This window comes from Felis catus, chromosome C1, assembly GCF_018350175.1.
Source record: "Felis catus isolate Fca126 chromosome C1, F.catus_Fca126_mat1.0, whole genome shotgun sequence".
NCBI lineage: Eukaryota > Metazoa > Chordata > Mammalia > Carnivora > Felidae > Felis > Felis catus.
Window position 1 is genome coordinate 62,297,826 of NC_058375.1, and position 25,598 is coordinate 62,323,423.

Sequence of the window (25,598 nt, forward strand, 5' to 3'; positions counted from 1 at the left end):
AACTGTATATGGATTTAGTAAAACAGCTGTTATGGACTCAATGTTTCCCCCCAAAATTTATATGTTAGAGTGCTAACCCCCAATGTGATGGTATTAAGAGGTGGGGGCTTTGGGAGGTGATATGGTCAGAGGGTAGAGCCCTCACGAATGAGATTAGTGCTCTTATAAAAGAGACACCAGAGAGCTCCCTTGTCTCCCCATGTGAGAATACAGCAAGAAAATGGCCATGTATGAACCAGGAAGCAGCTCTCAGAAGACACTGAATTTGCTGACACCTTGATCTTGGACTTTCCAGCCTCCAGAACTGTGAGAAATAAGTTTCTATTGTTTAAGGTACCAGTCTATGGTACTCTGTTAGAGCAGCCTGATGGTACTAAGATAGCAGTCAATGCAAACATTTCTCTTGTATACATATAAATGTACCCTGTTCTGACCATGAAGCCTCCTCCACAGGGAGATGGTAGTAATCCTGTGTCTCAGCCACAGTCATGGTCTGTTTGATTCCTCCTGCTCTGCTTCTCTTCATTTGTGCTTGGTATGGGTTTGTAGCCTCCCTTTGCATTTACTCAACTATAAGAACTTTACTGACCCAGCCACAAATTTATATTGGTAGAGTTTTTCTAATGTTTCTGCCTTTGTCCTCACCATTCACTGCCACTGTTTCCCCAACACACACACACACCGTGTTCTTTTCTTTCTTATACTCAGCAGAGCCCTGGGCCAGATGAGGTCACCTCACCTGAACTTGGTGATTGTGTTGGTAATTGTGTTGCCCTGGGAGCACTCCACTCCCTTTGTAAGTCACTCTCTGCATCTCAGGTCAAAGCTGGACTTTTGGTCACACTACCCAGTCCTGAGAGCCTCCCCTGCTGCCATCCATAGGATCAACAACAGCACTGGTCACAGCAATTACCAGGCCACTGGGACTGTATCATTTAAAGTCCATGCTGTTCACACCAAGTCCCACAGCTAAATGCCCAGATCAGCCTAACTCATTGGCTTCTTTATCAGATGCACAAGACTGCTTACTCACCTCCTGGTCTCTGGGTGGAGAACAACCGGCCACCTGGCTTAATGCACCAGGGAAAACAGTACCCCAGGAAACAAAGCAACCCTGTCCCTTTCCTCCACTTCAGTACACACCCCACATTCCTGTGGTGCATCGGGATTAGAGGAGCAGGCTGCTGATACACTGGGAGTGCTGTCTCTCCAGCTGCAGCGCTTCAACACTAAACCCTCAAACCCATGCAATGTAGAACATATAAATAAGGCTCTGAAATAATAAAGTTGGGGTTTCTTATCAATCCCTCCATCTGCCCCCAAAGAGAGAATCTATCCCATAAAACCCCCAAATGAACAGACAGACATTATAATATTATTAATCACAGACATTTATTGAGCACTGACTATTTTCAGGGTATTCCATAAGGTACTAGGGATACAGAGACAGCACAGACCCTGCACCCACTGAGTTCCCAATCTAGTGGGGAAGTGTGTGTGCACATACAGAGTGTGTGCATATGTGTGTGTGCATGCACATGTGGGCATCCTTCATTTCTTCCTGTCATAAACTGATTCATTCACAAATAGATCATGAGTGCTTACGTGTCTCCATGTCAGATTCCGTGCCCTAAGCTGGGCAAGGAATGTAATATTCCCATCCCATGCTGCAGATTGCAAGCATCCCCACATACATAGTTTCATGTAATTTCTTTTAGGCCCCTATTATAGATCTTCCATTTTCCTAAAGTTTAAAAGCTCTAAAACAAGATTATCATTTAATGAGTCAGTCCTGGGAAAACCTAAGGTAACATTTTTTCACAGTGATAGAAGAATTTCTTCAGGCCTCAGCACTCTTGAACCTCAACCTCCTCTCCCAGCACTGCCTGTTCCCACACTGCTTACCCTTGGTGAGAGAAACAGATGTCGTGGTTAAGACTCCAGTTCCAGTTCAATCCTGGGTTCACCATCACTGGTTCCATAACTGAGAGCAAGTGACCTAACTATGCCTGGATTGTTCCATCTTCCACAAAACACTAAAACATGAACGCAACTCAGCCAAGTTCTTTGACACTTTCTAACAAGGATCACCTTCCCTCCAGTTTCCAATAACATGTTCCTCATTTCCATCTGAGACCTCATCAGAATGGCCTTTACTATCTGTTTCTACCAACATCTCTACAACATTCTGTACATGATTATTTATGTATTCTCTGAGAAGTAAACTTTCTCTTCAGCTCTCTTTTCTTTCTGAGCCCTGACCAGAATCACAAGAAAATCCCTTCACAAGAAGATATTGGCAAACCAAATATCTGATAAGGGGTTAATATCCAAAATATATAAGGAGCTCATACAACTCAGTAGCAAATCACCATCATCATCATCACCATCCAAATAAAAATGAGAAGACCTGAATAGACATTTTCCCCCCAAAAAGCATACAAACGGCCAACAGGTATATGAAGGGATGTTCAACTAATCATCAGGGAGGTGGAAATCAAAACCACAATAAGATACCACCTCACATCTGTTAAGATGGCTATTATAAAAAAGGTAGGACATGAGTGTTGGTGAAGATGAGGAGAAAAGCGAACACTTGTGCACTGGTGGTGGGAGTGTAAATTGGTGCAGCCACTGTAGAAAACAGTATGGAGGTTTCTCAAAAAATTAAAAATAGAATTCCTTATGATTCAGCAATCCCACTTCTGGGAATACATCCAAAAGAAATGAAATCATGATCTTGAAGAGGTATCTGCACCCCATGTTCACTGCAGCATTATTCATAATAGCCAAGGCATGGAAATAATCTAAGTGTCCATCAATGGAAAAATGGATAAAGAAAATGTGATATATTTGCATTATAAATGTGATGCCATTTGAAATAACATGGATGCATCTTCAGGGCATTATACTAAGTTAAATATGTCAGAGAAATATAAACACTGTATGATCTCATTTGTATGTGGATTTTTTTTCTCAATTTTAAAGATTTAATAGGCTGGAGAGCCTGGGTGGCTTAGTCGGTTAAGTATCCAACTTTGGCTCAGGTCATGACCTTGTGGTTTGTGAGTTCCAGCCCCATGTCAGGCACTGTGCTGACAGCTCAGAGCCTGGAGTCTGCTTCGGATTTTGTGTCTCCCTCTCTCTCCGCCCCTGCCCCACTTGCACTCTGTCTCTTTTTCTCCCTCAAAAATAAATAAACATTAAAAAAAATTAGGAAAAAAAGATCTAATAGACACAGAGAGTAGAATGATGGTTGTCAGGGATTGAGGGTGGGAGAAATGAAGAAATGTTGGTGAAACGGTACAAATTTCCAGTTAGAAGATGAGTAAACTCTGGGGATCTAATGTACAATACAGCATGGTGACTATAGTTAATGGTATCGTATTATATAGTTGGAAGTTGCTAAGAAAGGAGATCTTAAATGTTCTCACCACACCAAAAAAAAAAGTAATTAATTATGTAAGGTGACCGATGTGTTAACTAACCTTACTAAGGTAATCATTTTTCAATATATACATTTGTCAAATCATCATGTTGCACACCTTAAACTTACACAATGCTATATGCCAATTATAGCTCAAGAAAGCTGGGGAAAAAAAGTTTTTGCACCTTAAAACTTTTCCAGTCTCTACCCATTCCCAGTTCCAAACCTGCTTCCATATTTTTAGGTATGTGTTATAGCAGCATTCCACTCCTTGGTACCAATTCCTGTCTTAGTCTGTTCAAGCACTGTCACAAAATGGACTAGGTGGCTTAAACAACAGACACATAGTTTTCACAATACTGGGAGCTAGAAGTCTGAGATCAGCGTGCCAGCATGGTCAGATTTCTTGGTGAGAGCCCTCTTCTTGGTTGACAAACAACCATCTTCTCTTTGTACTCTGCACAGTGCAGACAGAAAGGCAAGCTCTCTCTCATCTCTTCTCATAAGGGCACGAATTCCATCATGAGGGCTCCATCCTCATGACCTATCTCTCAAAAGCACCAGCTCCAAATATCATCACACTGGGGTTGTGGTTTCAACATATGAATTTGAGCCTTAGGTTAAGTCACTTGTTGAAGATCATATAACCTAAAACCTGTTCCTGACAATATTTGTCAGATCACAGTGAAACGCCACTCACAAGGGCTTGCTCAGGTAGGGACCAGGATGCTAAGTATGATGACAGAAAAATAAGAATCATGAAATATTCACAGAAAAATGTAATTCCATAAATTCCCCAGTATAGAAATAGAAAAATTTTAATTAAAATTCTTATAGACAAAAATTAACAAATAGATAACTTTCCTTTATAAATGGCCATATCATTAGCATAAAAGAGATGTACCAAAATCTTTAAATTATCTTATTCTTTAATATATATTTCTGTAATTTGCTTTACGATGCAAATTTCTCTCGCAAACTTGTTCAGAGAGAATATAAAGAATAATTTTGACACAACCAGTTTTATTTAGCTCAAATTGTGACCTCGCCCATCTGAATTAATGAAGCTTATACTAATTTATTATTGCTGTTGTACCAAAGTACATTAGTAGCTTAAATAACACAAATTTATTATCGTATACTTCTAGAGGTCAGAAGTTCAAAATGGGTCTCACTAGACTAAATTCAAGGTGTCGTCACATTTGCATTCCTTCTGGAGACTCTAAGGGAGGATCTTTTCCACATTCCAGAGGCTCCCCACATTTCCTGGCTCCTGGCCCCCTTCCATTGCCAAAGCCAGCAATGGCCGGTCAAGTCTGCACCATCAAACACTGAGTGGGGCTCTATCTTACAAACTGGGAGATATGACCTGAGCCGAAATCAAGACTTGGACGCTCAAACAACCGAACCACCCAGGCGCCCAAAGTTCTGGCTCTTCTGCCTCCCTCTTGCCTATGCAGATACACTTGTGATTACTTACATTAGGTTTACCCACATTAATCTAGAATAATCTTTTTATTTTAGGGTCAGCTGACTGGCAACCTTAATTCCATGTGGAAAATTAACTTCCCCTTGCCACTTAATATGTGCACACGTTCTGATGACTAAGACGTTGACTTTTTTGAGGGGCCATTATTCTGTCTATCATGTGCCTTTTCCTATATTCCAGATGCCAGGGAGCAGAAACACTGGCTGTCGAATGTTATGGCAATTAGGCTACAACACATATTTTCCAATGACCATGTTCAGTTGTGTCAGTGATCCTCACTTTCAAAAAGGACACTTCCCAGATGGAAGAAGGCAGTTCTTGGAAACACACCAGGAGGAACAAAATAAAAGGGAGCCTAAACTTTGATGTGCCAAATGTGAATACTAAGGCAAAAGAACAAGAGGTATACTGTGGAACAAATATATTCAAACAATATCTTTTTCTTAAAAAAATTTTTTTTAACATCTATGTCTTTTTGAGAGACAGAGAGAGACAGAGCATGAGCGGGGGAGGGGCAGAGAGAGGAGACACAATCTGAAGCAGGCTCCAGGCTCTGAGCAAGCTGTCAGCACAGAGCACGATTTGGGGCTCCAATCCACAAAGAGTGAGATCATGACCTGAGCATGACCTGGCTCAACCAATTGAGCCACGCAGGTGCCCCCATATATTTTTCTTATAAGGATAACAATATAGAGATAACTTCTTTAGGTGAATCTAATATGTGAAATGACAGATTAGCCCACAGGATATAATTGTATTCACGCCAAACACTAATTAACCAGCATTTAACATATCTCATTAAATTCAAATAATTATTATATGAAACATTACGAAAGAAGAAAATGTTGCCAATTACACTGCAGCATGCCACTGATGTAAGCACAAATGATTTTAGTAATGTTAAAATGTGAAAAAATAATCTTAGCATTGATGACATAGGTTACTATACATGCTTGATTACTGCACATATATAGATATATCTGAGGAAGAGGAAAAGAAGACATATACAAGAATATGGCAGGGTTGCCACCATTAGAAGCCTCAAATTGAGGTTAGAGGATTTTACACATAAAATAATCAGAAAGCATACAAAAGTATATTTTAAAAGTAGTAACTGTGGAGTATTGGAGCTGACTCATACTGGATCTAATGAGATAATTGTTAAAATTTTCATGAGTTTTGCAAGCCATTTTTAGCTTGAAATTGGCCATTGTGGGAATAGTTACACCACAGAAATTAACAGACACTATATAAATCAAGGCTCTTTTTCTTTCTGAAAAGCCAGTTTACCAGCACACCACTAACTAAATTTCAAAAGTAAGTGGCAAGATATATCATGGGAGCTATTAAATAAAACGATTCATTATATGAGTCAACATATAGAAGTATGCCTTACATAGTATTATCCAGAAATTCATCTTCTATATGCAATATTTGACCAAAGGGGCTTATATACCTGTTCAGCCATTTCCTATCCCCAACAAAAAGAGCATGAGGACTCTGGAAAACACATTGACATTTGTCAGTGGCATTTCAATAAAGAAATTTTATGCAAGATATCTCTTTACATTGCCACAAATGGAAAGGTTCAACTCACCTACCAATCTGGAAAAACTGATTACATCATTTTATGCTCAACAAAATCAAATGAGACTTAGGTGAATGAGCACGGTTTTATTACTAAAGATGATCAAGATGTGCTTTGCATCTACAAATCTGCAATTTGTAGAGTCTGATAGTGTTCAAAGAGGGCCTACCTTCACTTGATCTTAGCCAAAAGGCCGAGAAGTGATGGGGAGGGCCTACCTTAAGTCTCCACTGCCAAGATAGGGTTCTAAGCAATGACAACCAGATAAAATGTTTCTGCAACTCACTTATCAAGTCTTTGTATTGGGAAAGCAAGTTAAACAAATCATAGAATATTGTGGTTTGATTCGCATTATGTTACAATTCACAAGCAATGGAGCTCCATCTCCTGACCCAAATAGATTTCTCACTGTCCATTAAGAAGACTTGTAAGAATCCCCAGAATTTCAGCTCTGTGAGGAAACTCATCATACTCAAGCCAACAAACCAAGACTAAGACTTTGAATCTCAGTAAGATTCTTAGCAAAGAAGTAAATAAAATCTAGATGGGAACAACTTTCCCAAATAAAATCTCTGAAAACAGCGCCAATAACCAGAAAACTAAAGAAAAATTAAACTACGTAGCTTCCTATCACTGAACACTGCATGTCTGTCATTTAAGAGTGAAAAAATTTAAGAAATACGTGACCAGACACTAAAACTGTTAACAGGTGCAATGATTTTCCTGTAGTTATTTAAGGCAAATAAATCTATATCAAATACTTCAGCCCCAAGTAAATTTGATGAGATAAAAAAAGGATGAGATTTGGGGCTAGAAGGCATGAGGTCAAATTCTAATTCTGCCCTTTATAGGATGCATGACCCTGGAGAATTCAATCTTCTCCCTTTTGCAATTATCACCATGAAGTCAAACGCTGTGACTGCTTCCTGAAGTGGATGATCTAAGTTTACTGGTCTGGAAACGTATTTACCTGGAGCCACAGGATTATTTATAGAAATGACCACATGAGGTCTAGTCAACTCTCTCAATTTTATATTCAGGATACTGAGGTTATACTTATAAAAGTAGGCATAACTCATCAGTAAACTCAGATCAAAGGACTCAAAAAGAAGATGCCTGAATGTCACAGAAATTCTCATAGAATTCTACCTGTCCCTTTCCTAGGGTCATTGTCTCCCTACCTTGCACCAGAATTTCTTTCATCATGTTTGAGCGCTCCTTTTATTTTATTTATTTTTTATATTTAAGTCTATTTATTAATTTTGAGAGAGAGAGAGAGGATGAGAAGGATAGAGGCAGAGAGAGAGGAAAGAGAGAATCTCAAGCAGGTTCTGCACTGTCAAGGCATAGCCTGAGACCGGGCTTGAACTCATGAACTGCGAGATCATGACCTGAGCCAAAATCAAGAATTGGACACTTAACTGACTGAGACACCCCTGATCACTCCTTTTAGATTCATGTAAGATTCCTGCCTGTATCCCTCTTGCAGATTGTACTGTGATGCCATGTCTACAGTAAACACTCTGCCAATTTTTGTGGAATAAATGAATAAATAGTTAATGGAAACAAAATCTATTGGCCAAATTCCTTGACATAGATCCTTTCAAAAAATCCATGTGTAAGGATCATAAACCCTCTTTTGCTTCAGGATAATAACTGAAAAGAGTTTATACCCAAAGAGGTTCAAAAGCTTGCTTTGCCTAGATTGGCTTTTTTAAGATTCAGAATGCACAGTGTGGATGATCATGCCAACAATATGTTTTGTTGTTTTGTTTTTGTCAAATAAGTGCTTTTGCAGCATAATACAAAATTGTATTGAAAGAAAAGTTCCTAGGGAGGTAGGACAAAAAAACAAAACAAAACAGAACAAAAATCTTTTGAGGAAACTTGAAGAAAGACCAATACAGAAGAGTAATTGACAGAAGGGTCAATTATTTTCCAACACTTTATAAGAAAAGTCTTTGCCAACTAAAATTAGACCATGAGTCTCTGCTGCCTGCCACTTTGTAGAGGGTGATTGAACTACTATTATACTAATGATTTTATATTACATTCTTCATTCCTTTTATTTGTATCCAAACCTGCCAGATCTCTGCAATTATGCTAAATATTGATTTACAATTTCTCTCAGCTTATTCCAACGATGCAGACAGATGAGAACCACAACATTATTTTATTTATAGCCTTAATATGATGGTTTGAAGTGACTAGTAAAACCAAAACTACTCCAACTGTGCTGACCACTAGTGGGATAGTTTTGCAATGTTCACAGATGAGGCAGTAAGAAAACAGCATGCGGGAAGTCAGTAGGCCTGGGCCTCCCTGAGGTCGACAGTTCCCAAAAGATGAAGTTTGAGCCTCTAAGCTCTTCTCTGGAGACTTAAGAATTTTACTTCTTTGAACAGGAAAAAAAACTGTGGCCACTTAAAAAATATGCATTAAAAAAAAAATAGTATGCAAACCAAGGGAGATAATGAAGTTGTTTGGAGAAAAGATGATGGGGGGGGAAGTTCTAGAAATCAGTAACTTTCATCACTAGTATTTATTGATCATTTAATTTTTTTGTAGTGCACACAATAAACACTCTATATAACATGAGTTATATATTTTAATTCTCAAAGCAATCCTGCAAATTACTATTACCTGCCTTTTTCACAAAGAGTAAACTAAGGTATAGAGTGCTTAGATAAGTAGCTTACATCTAGTTAAAGACAAATCCACAGTTCAAATAAGGCGCTGTTCTGCTTTAACCACTATAACGAACTATGTTCTACAAGGTATGATCAATAGTCCTGAAGAGCTCAACCTAAAGAAGAAAAAGCATATGGGGGCCAGATAAGTGAACAGTTGATCTGTCAAAGATGCTAAGAAGGCAGGATCATCTAAAATCGAGTGAAAATACAGTGAGGGCTGTCTGGCTCAATAAAAGGAAAATTGTTTAAAAGTCAAAGGAATGGGGGCGCCTGGGTGGCGCAGTCGGTTAAGCGTCCGACTTCAGCCAGGTCAGGATCTCGCGGTCCCTGAGTTCGAGCCCCGCCTCAGGCTCTGGGCTGGTGGCTCAGAGCCTGGAGCCTGTTTCCGATTCTGTGTCCCCCTCTCTCTCTGCCCCTCCCCCGTTCATGCTCTGTCTCTCTCTGTCCCAAAAAAAAATAAACGTTGAAAAAAAAAAAGTCAAAGGAATGACCTATAAGATATCACACCCAACAAGCCTGGGACTGGACAGTTTTGTAACAGCAGTGAGGGTTTTAAGCGGGGAAATAGCATGACTGGATTATTCTAAGTCTCCTTTTAATACTAAAGTCTTTCTGCTGTGTCTTGAGGACGCATAGTATGGTAGTTGAGAGTTTCACTTCTCAAGTCCAATTCCCTGAGGTTGAACCTTAACCATTTAACTATCTCAACTATTCAGTAGATTAGCAATAAGGGGCAAGGTAATTAACTTCCCTGTGCCTTATACCTTCCTCTGAAAATGGAAATAATACTAGTGCTACTTTAGAAAGTCATTTGGTGCATTAAGTGAATTAATACTAAAAAATTATCAAATTACCAACCACATACTAAATGCTCAATGGATTTTGGAAGTTATCAATGAGTTGATGTACTTTAAGAATTAATTGCTAAAGACTTAAGGATGTGTTAACTAATCTTATTGTAGTAATCATTTCATAATATATACATATATAAAATCATCATTTTGTACACTTTAAGTTTACATAGTGTTATTTGTCAATTACATTTCAGTAAAGCTGGAAAAATAAAAATGAGAAAAAAACAAAAAAGACTTAAGCAACATATGTTGTGGGTTTTTTTAAGATTTTCTCTTTTAAATGTATTTATTTTGAGCAGGGGTGGGGGGCAGAGACAGAGGGGGGAGAGAATCCCCTCTCTCATGTGGCTTGATCCTATGAACTGTGAGATCATGATGGACACTTAACAGACTGAGCCACCTAGGTGCCCCTTAAGCAACATATATTTTGTACAAACATCAAAATAAATACACAAGAGCTGCCACTCACTGAGTCTCTAATATGTGTCAATATTCCTGCAAGGAAGGTAATTATAAGCCCCAATTTTTGAAAGAGGAAAGTGAAGCACAGAGAAATTAACTTTTCTAAGTCCATGTAAGGCACGACTGAGATTCAAATCTATGTCTCTCTGACCCCCAAAATATTCCTCTTTCTACTGTAGCATACTTAATCTCATATTTTTTAAATGAAACACTGATTTTCCTTTTGGAATGTCATCCCTTTTCATTTAAGAGATCACAAACAATAAGATGATTTTCAGACACTTCCAATCTTTTAGACACTTTAATCACTTGTTTGTGCCTCCTTTGATATGCTCTAACCTTCTGTTCACACTCTCCCAACAGTTTATAAGTTTTCTTGCGCCTTATCTCCCAGCGTCCTTCTTGAGCCACCCTGCTCCTTGAAATAGGACTTTGGGATCTGGTTCATGCCCCATGCTCTTGCATTTGGCCCTGATACTTCAGGCTTTCCTTTTTTTTCTTCTGTGGGCTAATTTCTTCACCAAGGACTGGAACCTCAATAACCCACTTCATAGACTACAGCCTGAGGTCAGCCTCACTCACTCCCTAAGCCCACTTTCTATTCTGGAAGATTCTAGCCTGGGCCAAAGCTCTAAGTCTCAAGTTTGACAGAGAGGAAAGAAGAATCTGTAGGAAAGAAGAACTTAACAGTGATAACCTCATATAAATCCCTATGAATTATGATAAAATAGTCATTTGCTAGTAGCTTGAGAGAGAGATTCCAAGTGACTGATTTCAAGGGGAAGAAATATTCAAACTCACTTTTATAAAGGTTGACAAGATGAACAGAAATAAATCTGAAATTAATTTAACCTAGAATTAAAGGCAAAGATCTTTCACTTAAAACAAAACAAAACAAAAACAAAAACAACTAGTGTGCACATTTAGTGTTGTATCTGAGGTTCCAAAATGGGCAAAAGACATTACGTGGAACCTAATGGTAAAACCAAATTTGAGGTATCAACTTCTCAGGCCAGGCCAGCTTTCACTTGGTTTTATATCATCCTTGCTTGCTCCTAAGAAGATGTCAGCTAATAAACAAGTAATGTTGTCTCCTCTCACTTATTCAAAGCCATAATACTAACAGACACAGATCAAAGTTATAGTGGCTAATGCTGACATGCAACGTGTAGTTCCCAGGGAAAGAGCTTGGCGGGGCCACTCTTGCTGCTTGGACTGCATGCTACCTGGCTAAAGACTCACTGCAAAACACATGCTGGATGCTGTTCTTGCTTTTCACCTTGTTTTATAAAAGGAAAAATCTTCTCCAGATTTCTTCTGTTAGCAAAAACAGGTACTAATAACATAGGTCTTTAGTAAACGCAAAGTGGCTTAATGCAAATGCACAAAAAACAGGGAATATCTGTATTATGTTTTTAGAGAGTACTTTTTACTCTCTTTAAATGTTTCTGGATATTTTATGTATCTGTACATATTTTTAATGCACCCTCCTTCAAAACTCTTCCTGAAAATTAATCTCTCCAGAATGCCTTGTCCAATTACTCCAACTCTACATCTAGCTCAGGACTTAGGAGTGGAAATTCTCCTACAGAAATCTGGCTTATTCTTGTACATTAGTACCTACCTTACTGCTATGAGGCACTGCGTTAGCATATTTAACACTTGCTATGTGGCAGGCCTTGTGTTAAATGTTTTAAAATACTTCATTTAATGCTCACAACAATCTACAAAACGGACATATTTTCTACATGGATGAAAAAAAAACAAAATCAGAGAGATTATACAGAATTCATGTAGGGCCACATGTGGCGTATCTGAACTCAAACAATCCAAGTCTAGAGCTAGACAGCTAACTACTAAAACACTGTGCTACCGGACACGGTTGACTAGCACCAGAAGCAGTTCCCAAACCCTTCTCCCTTGACTGTCTCCCACTAAAGTTACAAAGATCAATACACTCTTTCCGGCTCTCTCTTGCAGGTAGGCATACCCACTGATGCAGTTCTGGTCGACAAGATATTAAAGGAAAGTGCTGGAATGTTCTGGCAATGTTTTTCCCCCTTGATTTAAAAAAAAACAAACCTTCTTTCACCCATCTTTTTTCATTCTGTTTTGGATGCTTTTATACAAATATAATGACTGGATCTAGGGTAATCATCTTGCTACCATAAGGAAAAGACCAAGAAAATTGTACAGGTAAGAACCCAAGTCCTGATATTACAAAAAAATAGTCACCTACCTCCAGACTACTTGTGAAATAAATAATAAATGTTGTTATGGTTTAAGGCACCTTTTGTTTGGTTTTCTATTACTTGCAGTTGAACATACTCCTAACTGATAAAACTACCCCACTGCCCCTGGACAGCAAAACTCAATGAGGTTCAGTGACTTTTGAAGTCTTAAAGAAAACCCCTCACTATTTAGGTTTTCTTCAAGAACTCAAATGAATTTCTGGAACAGAGTAAGTGCTTCCTATGATAGCTTAGTAACTAGCACATACTCGGCACTCAGTACATATTAACTGAATGAATGAGCAAATGTATTCTTGAAATAATCATAAATAATCCCTAACTTAGGAAACGTATGTCAGCAATTATTGAGCTAAGTTCAGGGCACAGTACTGAAGTACACAGAGGACTGAAGTATGTAGAGAGGTGAGGCCTCCACCCTCAAAACATTTGTAGGTATAAGGGAAATACGAAGACGACTGCAATGCAATGAGGAATTCCCCTCCTGGGATTTGTTGGTGTAATTTAAAAAACAGTACAGTCTTAGAAACAGCTTTTCAAACAATACATCATTGTCAAGATAGCTTTAAAAGTAGGTTAATACATAGGAAAATGGAGAAAAAAGAAAATGACAAAAAACCCGATTCTAAATGGTAGGATTTCAAGCAAATTTTATTTTTCTTTGTATTTTTCTTCTCAAAGTAGAAATTTTTAAAAATACAGATAAGAATAAGGAGGAAAATTAAAAACTACTTGTAACCCTAATGTCTAGAAATTTGAGATCCCTTCTAAGTATATTATTCTAATTTACAGCAGATCATTTTTATTTGAATCTAAACAACAGAAACAATATTATTATAAATATCTTGGAGCAATCTATGAAAAGAGACAACTTCTTAATATGAGAGCCACATAATATTAACAAATATAAAATATTATAATCCATGGTATATCAAGAATGTCAGATTAACTGCTACTCTAAAACACTATGATTCAATTCAATTTAAAATCCTCAGTTTTTAATGCTGTTTCATAACTACTATGTGCAATTTATACTGTCTGTTTAGTTTCCTGCTGGTTTTCTCTTGTTTCAATATTTTGCCCTAAGAATTTTCATTAATTTATAAATGCTCATTACTATTATAAGAAAATAATAACAGTCACAGAAAAATGGATCACCGGCTTACAAATGTTCAATTTTCTGTCCCAACTAGTGTAAGATGCTGAGAGGTAGGGAGTAATTTGATTACTAATCAGACTAAAAACAAAGTTTCAATACTTACCAGTAGAGACCATTGACTTATTATCTTAATTACTTCTCCTCACTAGTGTTTTAATCATATTTTATGTTTGCTTTGAGTTTTATCTCCCTGTTCAACTTTTGGCTTCCAATTTCCACGCTTCATGACCCTTATATTGTTAAATCATTTATTTTCAATGACTACTTTTCTCATAAAGACCATCTTTAGTTTTCGTAGGGCTAAGAAAGAAAGAGCATCAGCAATGACAAAAGGTTGTATTAGTGTGGTAGGGCTGCCATACAAAGTAGTACAGACTGGGGGTCTTAAACTACAGAAATTTGTCTCATAATTCTGGAGACTAGAAGTCCATGATCAAGGTGTCAACAGGGTTGGTGTCTTCTGAAAGCCATGAGGGAAAGGTCTATTCCAGGCCTCTCTCTTTAGTGTACAGATGGCCATCTTTTCCCTGTATCTTCACATGGTCTTCTTTCTGTGTGTGTGATTGTGTCATAACCTTCTTCTTCTTATAAGGACACCAATCATATTAGATTAACTGACCCAACTGACCTCATTTAACCATAATTACCTCTTAAAGACCGTATCTCAAACTATAGTCACATCTGAGGCACTGGGAGTTAGCACTTCAACATATGAATTCGGGTGAGGTACAATTTAGCCCATAACATAAGCACAGCCCAAAAGATGACCAACTGAAGTATGTAACATTGACTTAGATAGAAACAAGGAATGTATATCCCAAGTACAAAGAAACCTACACTTTGATTCTGAATTATCTGTGCTGGCAAACAGAAAAGGATCATTGATGATCCATCTGAAAGGGGAACAGATACCTTCTGGATCCCACCACATCCATGTGGGTAGTTTGGATGGATGTGGAGAAGATAATGAAGCTCTCCAAAGAGAACCCCCAGAGCACTGGGCAGAAGAAGAAATTATACCTCACAGTAATGTTCCCATAAGCCAAAAAAGAGTTAACCATATAAAAGAGACCAGGAGACAAGAAGAGTGGGGGTCAAAGGGGACTCTCAAGAGAATGAAAAGTTATTAAGGAATCCTGACCCATACATCTGCACTTTGAAATGTTCTTCACTTTTAAAGTATATGTCTTGTGGTTCACTATAAAAGCAATGCTTTGACAACAATTCTCAAAAAACTTTTAGTCCTAATATTGACAGAATCTCAGTAAAGCGTGATTTTTCAAGCTGCATCTACTGAAGTTACAACATCTTTTTCTCTTTCCCCTGGAAAGACATTAATCCAGAAAGGCAAGCTCTCAGGTGACTTACTTTAATCCAAATATATTTTCTGATATAACAATCTGCAGCAATGATGTTGTCAATGAAGGATGTGTTTTCTAATTGGAAGTCTTGGAAGGAGAGAGTTATTTAGAGCTTCTAGCTGAGAAAAAAAAACAAAAACAAAAACAAATGGCTTCTGATCAGTTAGAAACCAGAGGTATAACGGAATCCTATTTAACATTTGGGTTTACTTTTTTTAGTCAGCACACAATGCAAATATATTATACAGTCTCAAATATCATTAAAAATCATGAGCTTAATCCATAAAGTACAACACTCATGGTTTTGTGTATACCACACTATCCAGTAATTCTTTGTATGCCTTAGTTTCAGAGCCATGGAGTTAGGCCAAAGCAAGGAACTAAAGAGAAATAAAATGCAGTGTCTATACCCTCAAATAATTTGCCTTTGTGGGCACTACCTAAGATTTATTCAATGAAGTCAGGACCAGTAGTTGAATATTCAAACAAAACATTGAGTTAATGAGGTAACTATACATAAATGTATTTACCTTAAATGCTTATTTTAACTCAAAGCATAAATGTATGTCAGCTTACTATATTTATTTTGTTTGTAGTGCCAAGGGTTTACTTTGACTGTGACTCAACTTATTATCATCTTTCCTTATCCTTTTTAAAAATATAAATCATATTTGTAACAGATCATTTGGGATTTCAAGTTTAGGGAAAGGTGATAGAGGTACTTGCAAACCAATACGAATGTTGAATCCTAGATATTTTTTCTTTTTTTTACAAATTTTACCCCCCATCTAATTTAACAGTTTATTTTAAACTGATGGACATATATGGAATTATTCCAAAGCCTACACTACTTTCAACTATTTGTGTGGGGAACTAAGTTATTGGTGGGAAAGATCCAGTAATTCAATATGCATACTACTTCTCTTGATCTGTACCAAAATTATTAATTAAAGCTTAAACAATTATTTCAGTACTATCTTCCAGAATCTGGAGTTTTCATTGAACACGGTATTGGGAAACTTAAAGTCTTGAAAATACATCAATACCCCAGGCCCAGATTATTTCAGGCTGATTTTAGTTTTGAAAATTGGGTCACAGAAGTTTTGTTTTCTCCTCTTCCTGAAAAACTTTTTGTAGTTATTAGCAATCAAAGTAAGTTGGGGAAGTCTCCACTTTTCCCAGTTAGAAATACGTTTCTTCAGCAGAGACTGGGAGAAAGGAAACAGGATGCCACAGTGACTGCCCCTGACGGTACCCTGTTCTCTACACCAGGAGTGTAGATACTGGGATATGCACATCCCTTAGAGACCTAAAGACTTTCCTAAGAAAATCTAGGCAAGGACCGTTTTAAGGGAATTAATTTCTAGATGCTCTAGCTTCCTCTGGGCTCTCCTAAAACTGATCTGACTGAAAATGCACCTCCAAGTCATATTGATCTGCCAGCCTCTTCCCTTTTATAATCATCTTTCCATTTTTACAAAAGGAAGGTACACCTCTCACCATCTGGTGTCTTATTAGGGTGCACTGAACTTGGGAGAACATCTGAAAAATAAATGGACCATTTGAAGTATTGTATAGATGTTAATACAATTCGCTTTCATGATCAGGCAACAAATATGATTGCAAGTAATTTCCAATCCTTTGCTTTCAGCACAGTTGAAGAATCACATCTGAAAGATCATGGAAAACATTTTTTGGTGATAGATCATTATGTGATTTGGGCATATAACCCTGAAGGAATTCAAAGAATTGAGTGATGTTGAATAAACAAATATCTTTCCAATCCCATCTACGTATGTGAACAGATTTGTTAAGCAAAGAGCTGAGAGAGACATCCCACCCATAACAAAAAGGGCAGACTCTAGAACAAAGGATCAGAGAGGAAGTGAAGACAAATGATCATATTCAATTCGCCTCGTTTAACCAGAAACAATTTATTCCTGAAGTTAAATTGTTAATATGTAATAGGAGAGTGAGTAGAAACTACCCCATTTGAATTCAAATAATTAATGACTTCAAGTCTGAAATTTTGTGTCACAGAGATAATTTTGGTGGTGGGAGTGAGTGGGGAGCAACAGACTAGAATGTGACCTCAGCCGTCGAAAGTACGACACTTTACTAAGAAGGCAGAGACACCACAATAAATCTAGTTAACATTCATTAGCATACATAGTTACAAATTTTGTGTGTGCGCATGATCAGAACTTTTAAGATCTACTCTTTTAGCAACTTTCAAGTTAAAAAAAACAGTATTATTAGCTATAATCACCATGATGTACATTATATTGCCGTGATTTATTTATTTATCAGTTGGAAGTTTGTACCTTTTGACCACCTTCACTCACTTCACCACCACCTTCCCCCACTCCCTGTCTCTGTCAACCACCAATCTGTTCTGGTCTCTGTATCTATTAGTTCATTCATTGCTGCTGCTGCTGTTATTGTTTTAGATCCCATATGTAAGTGAGATCCCACGGTATTTGTGGTGATCATTTTGCAATATGTACAAATATCAAATTATTATATTGCACACCTGAACTAATATAATGCTATTTGTTAATTATATCTCAGTCTTTAGAAATACCATGTTGGATCAAACAACCAAAAAAGGCAGGGACAAAGTACAATGGGCACTCCAATTGTAAATGAATGGTGGGTTATACTTTCTTGTCATTTTTGGATATATACATATACATATCCACTCTCTAAAAACTGACAGTTTTACTCACAGCAGTTTTTATTCTACCTTTCATGAAGAAGGACTAAGTTATCCGGGAGTACTAGGGATGTGTTCATTCTTTCTATACCACTCTTAGGTATACAGAGAGTCCCCAACTTACAATGGTTTGGCTTATGATTTTTTGACTTTATGATGGTACAAAAGCAATATGCACCCAAAAGAAACCATTTTGCATTCTGAATTCAGATCCTTCCCCAGGCTAGCAATATGTGGTAGGATACCCTCTGGTGATGTTAGGCAGCCCCAGCTCCCAGTCAGCCATACGGTCACAAGGCTTAACAACTGATATACTTACGACCCACACAACCATTCTGCTTTTCACTTTCAGTATAGCATTCAGTATAGATTCAGTATAGCATTCAGTATAGCATTCAGTATAGATTACATGAGCTATGGAGAACTTTATCATACGACAGGCTTTGGGTAAGATGATTTTGCCCAACTGTGGGCTAATATAAGTGTTCTGAGCACATTTAAGGTAGGCGAGGCTAAGCTATGATGTCCAGGTTAGGTCCATTAAGTGCATTTTTTTATTTACATTACAGTGGATTTATTGGATCATAACCCCACCATGAGTTGAGGTAGATCTATACTCTGTCACTACAGAAACACTTGTTTACATTTAAAAAGATACATTAATAAGTCTAAACAAAAAAAAAAAAGTGTGTCTAAACCTTGGAACAATTTTTCCAAACATACCTCTTCTGCATTTTTATCTTGTCATAAACCATAATGTTCCCCATTCTTCCAATTCCTCAAAGCAAATTTACAGACGAGTGTGACTATCACTACTTAGAGCCAAGCTTATCTTTCACACAGGGAGTCAACTTCACATGGATTCAGTGACGATCCTTTGAAGGAGTTAGAAGAGCCGTATCATTTTATCCTCATGCATGACTGAGGGGTATAAAATCCCCATTCCACCTCCAGGACTAGTGCCCAACCCACAAATACACACACACACACACACACACACACACACACACACACACACAAATAGTAACCCAGGGAGAGATTTAGCAAACCAGAGGGACTATCGGTTGAAATTTTCCACACTGAAACAATTCCATTAGAGATGGCAGTGCCGGAAGCAGTATTTTATAGTTGACTTCCCCCAAATTACAATGCAGCTCAAATTCAAAGTCTCTATTATAATCTTTGGAAGAAGTTTTTAAGACCATTTTTATTTACTCCAAACTCTATCCGAACTAAGTCAGCACAGACCTTTAGCAATTTTTTCATCAAGTGTTTCATGCTGTAATTAAGTGAGCAGTGGAACTCAAAAGGAAGCACCAAGAGAAAGCACCAGGGCGTCTCTTATTGATTGGTGGAATTTTAGGGATTTAAAATTTCTGTTTTATTGTACAACTGCACTTCATTACCATTTATCCTTAAAATGTAATAAGTACAAACTGCTTCAGCAATGATGGAAAAGCTTTCTCAGCTTTAATGAAACCTTTTATTTGCTACTGAAACTTTTATTATTTCCAAATGGTGTCACAGGCAAGAAAAATGATCACTACTTATATTGAGGAAAAACTTGAGCAATTTGAATAATTTTGTTCTTGGATGAATTCTAAGGCATTTAGATTTGTTACACTTATGTTTATTGCTTTCATTTACTTTTGATGAACTAAAAACAAAAAATATACACATACACACACTATTACAAAAGAATTTTCTAATTGTATATCAAAATACTACATAGTTATGCACAGCAATCACTTGTCAGATGTTGGTCTGATGTATCTAGGGCTCCAACGCATCTCAGCTATTGGCCATGAGAGGCAATGCAGTGTAATTGTTCAGTGCACGTGCTCTGAGGCTGGACTGCCTGGCTTTGCATTCCAGCCCTGACATCTCCCCACCCCACCTCTGAAACCTTCAAAACTTTTCAGTCCTCCCCAGCACCTGGATGGCTCAGTCGGTTGAGCACCTGACTTCAGCTAAGGTCATGATGTCACGCTTTCCGAGTTCAAGCCCAGCATCAGGCTCAGTGCAGACAGCTCAGAGCCTGGAGTCTGCTTCTGATCTCTCTGACCCTCCTCTGCTCACCCTCTCTCTGACTCTCTCTAAGCTAAGTAAACATTAAAAAATTAAAAAAAAAAAAAACAAGAACGAAAAGCTTTTCGGTCCTCAGTTTCCTTCCCTGTGAAAATGAGGGTGAGGTATTTCATGTAAAACATTTAAAAAAATGTTTTTAAGAAATTTAAAAAAATGTAAAAAGCCTGGCACGATGTAAACACTTAACACGTGTTCAGCTCTAATACCATTTTCATATGTGAATATGTCTACCTTTAGACTGGATGCAGTGTCAGAATATGCCATTCATTCAACATTTATTCAGCTTTACTTTATGCAGAACATTGTCCTAGGTAAAGGGGGCACAAAGATTACTGAGACATTCCGCCTGCTCTCCGGGGGCTTACAATTTTAGTGCAAAATCATTGTCGCCATCTTAATATCTTTCTTGAAGAGTATCATGAAGCATACTCTTTCCCTAGATCATAAATTTTCCTTTTGTCCATGGGCTTGGAACTAATGGAGCTTCAGAAAAATTTCACTTCAGTTTCTGAAATCTTAATCATGCACAATTTAATAACCAGCTACAGGTTTTTCCACATTTTAAAATGGATGATTAAATGGTCTAATAAGATTCTAACTTAGCCCAAAACTTGAAAAACATAGGAAGACAACCATGACTGACACATTCATTTTCCTGAATGTGGACATACTGCAAACAGCAGCTGCAGAAAAATAGTGCCATTTACATCCCACATGACCCACGGCTAACTAAAATTGCACAGGAGTTCAGCATCAAAGCGTTAAAGTACCTAAACCAAATTCAATTTGAGATAAAATGAGAAGCTTGTTTAGTCATAGCTACATCACTTTCCAAAAAAAAAAAAAAAGTTCTTAAATTGACTTCCAACATGGCACCTTGTATACCTTGAGTTTTTCAAACGTTTTGTTTATGTCATCACACTCAGAGAATTCATTAAAAAATAAAATCTTTAAGTTCAGCTATGAATCCGAAACACAACTAATGTGGTATTTCAGACGTCACAAACTCCAAATGATCTTAAATATGTTGTCCTTTGCTAATTTGCTGCTCTTGAAAATGTGCAATAAATTCAATTAAAAAGGAAAGCATTTTCAAATTAGTTGCAAGATCAACTAGGATATTATCTGCTTACTAGATGTATCATAATAAAAAACCATCTAATACGCATTACATTGTTTAATTCGGGAGGAAATTGGATATTCTCCTTTCCAACAAAAGGACTTTTTTTTAACAACAGCCAATAATGACTGTGTTAACTTTCTAGAATAGATTGAATAATTGCCAGATATATCTTCTGAGGAGTCACCCTGCCCAAAGCAACAGGAGATCCTGTGTAAACACACAAGGACACAATTCCTTCCTTCTCTCCTTCCTCTCCAGTATCATACCACCTTCCCTGTCAAAACACTTTTTAAGGATCCCTACGATCCTGAAATAAGGGGCATCCCTCACAATAAAACCTCCCTCGACATTAAATCAACTCACACCTCGTTTCTATGCAAGACGCCACAGTGAAAATTTATCTCAGTTCCAAATCTCCAAACGAATGCATATTTTGGTGACCTCTACTTTTACATTCAAACACACATGTCCCACACTACAGGATCCTTTTGATCCCAGCTAACGTCCCTGCTTAATGTATGCGTTTTTCACATCCGTTTTTTAATCCTTCCAGAGTGAAAATTTCAAAGAGACAACGTCAGTGAAAGAAGCGAGGAAAGAGAGGGAGGCGATACGAAGCCTGGGATTTCTGCCATCCTCAACGCAACCCAGAATTCGTATTATTTGTTTCTTCTTCCCCAGCCTTCCCTCTCGCTTCCCCTCTCGCCCCAGTCTCCTCAGCAGGAGGGAGGAGGAGGAGGGGCCGCTGGCTGAAGCCGCCACCTGCCGCGGGGTGGAAAAGCTCCAGTTGTCACTTACCCAGCGGGTTGAGAATGGCTCATTTTTGCAGGATCCCTTTTGGACCCCGCGGCAGGTGCGGAGGTAGGGTGCGCGGCCCCCGGTGCGCGCTGGCGCAGCGACACTCGCGCTCGCGGGGTGGCTCCGCACTGCGGTCGCCGGTGCGCGGGGCACCTGAGCTGGGCCGCCACCGCCCCCGAACTACCCCGTAGCCTCCGGGGGCCCCCACCCGCTGGCGGTATCCACAGCCTTGCGGTTGCTAAGGGAGGAGGGAAGGCAAACGCAGAGGTTCTGGAGAGGCCCGAGCGCTGCTGGAACGGAGCCTGGGGAAGCTGGAAATGAAGCTCGGTCTTCCAGCCCCGGTTTGCGGGCCCTAATGTGGGAGGAGACCCAGGCCCCTGCTCTGTTGCTCTGGGCGCGCGTTCCCCAAGCACCCATGCATCTGTAATTTGACAATACAACACACACACACACACACACACACACACACACCTGTTTAGGTGCCTGTGCTTCCTGCTAGGCCCTGGGGAAGGAAGGGCTGGGTGTTGGTTGAAGCTAAGGTAATAAAAGCCCAGAGCTGCTCCACTGTGATGCATTTCCAGTTGTAAAACACCCTAGCTTCTAAGTTCAAGGGAAGGAGAGGTCCTTTCAATCTGTTTAACGTTTTGATTTTCACTCTGATATCCAACGCATGGCAGTTGGTTCATTTCCTCTTTGGAAAATCTCCATCTTTGCTCCTACTGAGGTCCCAGCTCCCAGCAGGCAGTGCTGATGGTTCTGAAGTTGAGAAGGTGGGAACGACCTAGCTTCTCAGTGAAGCATGCGAGAATCGTACTTGTGTTTGAATCCAGCACATAGAAGGCAGGGCTTAGATGAAGAAGCCTGGATTTATACGAGAGGGCCTTGATGTGGAGGAAGCTTAAGGCACTGGACTTAGATGATCTATCCCTAGTCCTGTGTTGCTTTATCAAGTTCTTTGTTGCCTGACTTGCTCTCTGGCCTCAGGTTCCTCCTGTGTAAGTGACAGGTTGAACACATCTGTGGTGACTGAGCTCTCCATGGATCTCTGTTCTAGCTCAGCCACACTTATAGGAAGGATGGGTGTCAGCTCACTAAATGGCATTTTGCTTTCCCACACATCATAAAGGCCCACTGACAATGTCAGAGTCCACTCTCCTTCGCGTATTCAAGGTCCTTCATCACCAACTTTCACATCCTTTATCAGCCTCACTGTGACCACTTTGTCCACCTGTGCTACCCTGAACTCTAGCAAAACCAAATCTTGCCCTATCCCATGAATGGGAACATGCTTCTTCCCTTGACTGCTTGACAAACTTCTAATCTTTCTTTTCTTTCTTTCTTTTCTTTCTTTTCTTTCTTTCTTTCTTTCTTTCTTTCTTTCTTTCTTTCTTTCTTTCTTTCTTTCTTTCTTTCTTTCTTCTTTCTTTTTCTTTTTCGAGGGACGGAAAGAGCAGGGGAGAGGGGCAGAGGAAGAGAGAGTGAGAATCTTAAGCAGGCTCCGTGCTCAGTCCAACGTGGGGCCTGATCCCATGACCCTGGGATCATGACCTGAGCCAAAATCAAGAGTTGGACACTCAACTGACTGAGCCACCTAGATGTCTCTCTATTCATCTTTCAATACTTAGTTTGCACACTGCCTTCTTTGATGTCCCAGGTGTGGTGATGACTCCTATTTCTGGGGCCCCACTCTGCCTGGACATACTTCTGTGTTACACTCACCTCTGTACCACTGTAGTTACTGGTATATGACTGCCTTTTCTATGTTCTATGCCTCTGTTTCATGTGGTGCATTGATTTTGTTTCTCTGTATTCTCAGAAGCAACAGTTCGACAAATGTTTGGTGCATAAATGAAGGAAAAAAATTTTAAATCTCTTCAAAGTGGTAGTATTTTTATTGACTGTTTACTCAACGCTCTCCTCAGCCTTTTATCAAGCACTTACTAACTATTCATTATCTCACTTAATCCTCCTCTCCACTCGGTGAGGTAGGTTTTCTCCCCCATTTCATAGCTATCCAAACTAAGACACAGAAGAGCTAATTATTTTGCTTGAAGTCTACAATAGCTCCTAAGTGGAAAAACCAGGATTCAAATCCAAGTCTGTCTGATTCCAAAGCCCACAAGTGTTTTTTAACAATGACAACATTCCTTCCCCCGTAATTCCTGTGAGTTGCCGCAGGAGTCAAATTTCCTACACTATCAGAGTTTTCTGACCTGAAAGATCAGAGCCATCCCAGCAGGGGGAAAATAGAGTTCTAGTTCAGTAGCTTAGATCCTGAGACTGAGGACTCAAGGCTGCTTTGGGGACCAGAAGGCTAGAGCTAGAGAGAAGCAGAGGTTGTCAAAGAGAAAAAGATGTGAGATGTGAGAGTGGCATCTTATGCTTAAACAAGGAAGATCTATAGATACCTAATCACTGTGCAGCTGTAAGTGGGACTTGAGCCAGTTCTGCCCCATATGTGTCTACTCCCACAGACTGTGGTTCCCGTTTGATGGTGTCCTTATGCTCCCTGTGACTAGGTTTCGCCTGGATAAAAATTGGCAAGGAGGGAGGAGGTACTCAAGAGAGTTATTATAATTTGCCCAAGTCCTGCCAACCCCTAAGGATGGTGTAAATAATATAATCTTATGTAGGTACTAGTTGTTACATATTAATTCATTTGTGCAAATAGAAAATGGTATTCTCTCACTGGTGGAATGAGAAAGAAAATTCAAATACACTATTTAGATACTCAGGATTCTGTAGAAAAGGATCCCCGGCACTCAGCAGACAGCAAGGTACCCTTGGCAGCATGTATTAATTCATAAATGGGGTTTGAGTTCTCCACCCCTGTGAGCTGCACAATTTCACATCCCTGATGAAAACTGCAAGGAAGCTACTAATTTTCACTTCAGAAAATGCTCACTGTGAAAATGTATTGGGAATTTAGCCAGAAAGAATTTTTATGTTAATTTCTAGTACGGAGAGAGGGAAAGGGAGAAAAGGAAAAAAAAACTAAATTAAACTGTTTCAGAGACCAAATAGTCACTGGAGTCATTTTCATTTTCTCACAGGAAAACAAGTCCCCAGATGTCCCCAGTAGTATCATAAATTTATAAAAAGATTTTTGTTTTGTAGAAAGATCTGTGGAGTTGGGGCTTGGGGGCCAGAGACTGATATCAGTAGGAGTGACGAAAAGACAAGTGGATCTCCACTTTGGTTAAACAAGAGCTAGACATAGAAATCACAGATTTGAACTACCAGTGACCATCTCCTAGGTCAGGAGTGGGCAATCTATGGCTCAAAGGCCAAATCCAGCCCCCAGCCTCTTTTTGTGCAGTCCACAAGCTAAAAATAGTTGCTACATTTGTAAATGGTTGGACAAAGACAAGAATAATATTATTATATGATAACATGAAGGTTACACAAAGTTCATATTTCCTTAAATAAAGCCACATCCATTTATGAATCATCTATGACCACTTTGGTGCTATAAAGGCAGAACTGAGTAGTTACAACAGTGCATGGCCCACAAAATCTAAAATATTTACTATCTGGCTCATTACAAAAAAGTTTGCTGACCCCTGGCCTACAGTGTTTCTGCAATCAGAA

The 25,598-nt window shown here is 38.9% G+C and overlaps 1 protein-coding gene across 7 annotated transcripts in view; it reads right to left on the reverse strand.

Annotated features, from left to right (window-relative positions):
- The window catches only part of ERICH3 (glutamate rich 3), a 110,347-nt gene extending 86,994 nt beyond the window's left edge, over positions 1 to 23,353 (reverse strand). For 5 of the 7 annotated variants that reach the window (XM_006934846.3, XR_006584405.1, XR_006584403.1 and 2 more), the window contains exon 1: positions 22,008 to 23,352. In XM_006934846.3, coding sequence (XP_006934908.2) covers positions 22,008 to 22,582 — 575 coding nt within the window. In that variant the 5' untranslated portion in view covers positions 22,583 to 23,352. Of the gene's footprint in view, positions 1 to 22,007 lie in introns of all 7 variants that reach the window. The other 2 variants (XR_006584407.1, XR_006584406.1) reach the window with 1 other exon arrangement.
- Positions 23,354 to 25,598: the final 2,245 nt, after the last annotated feature.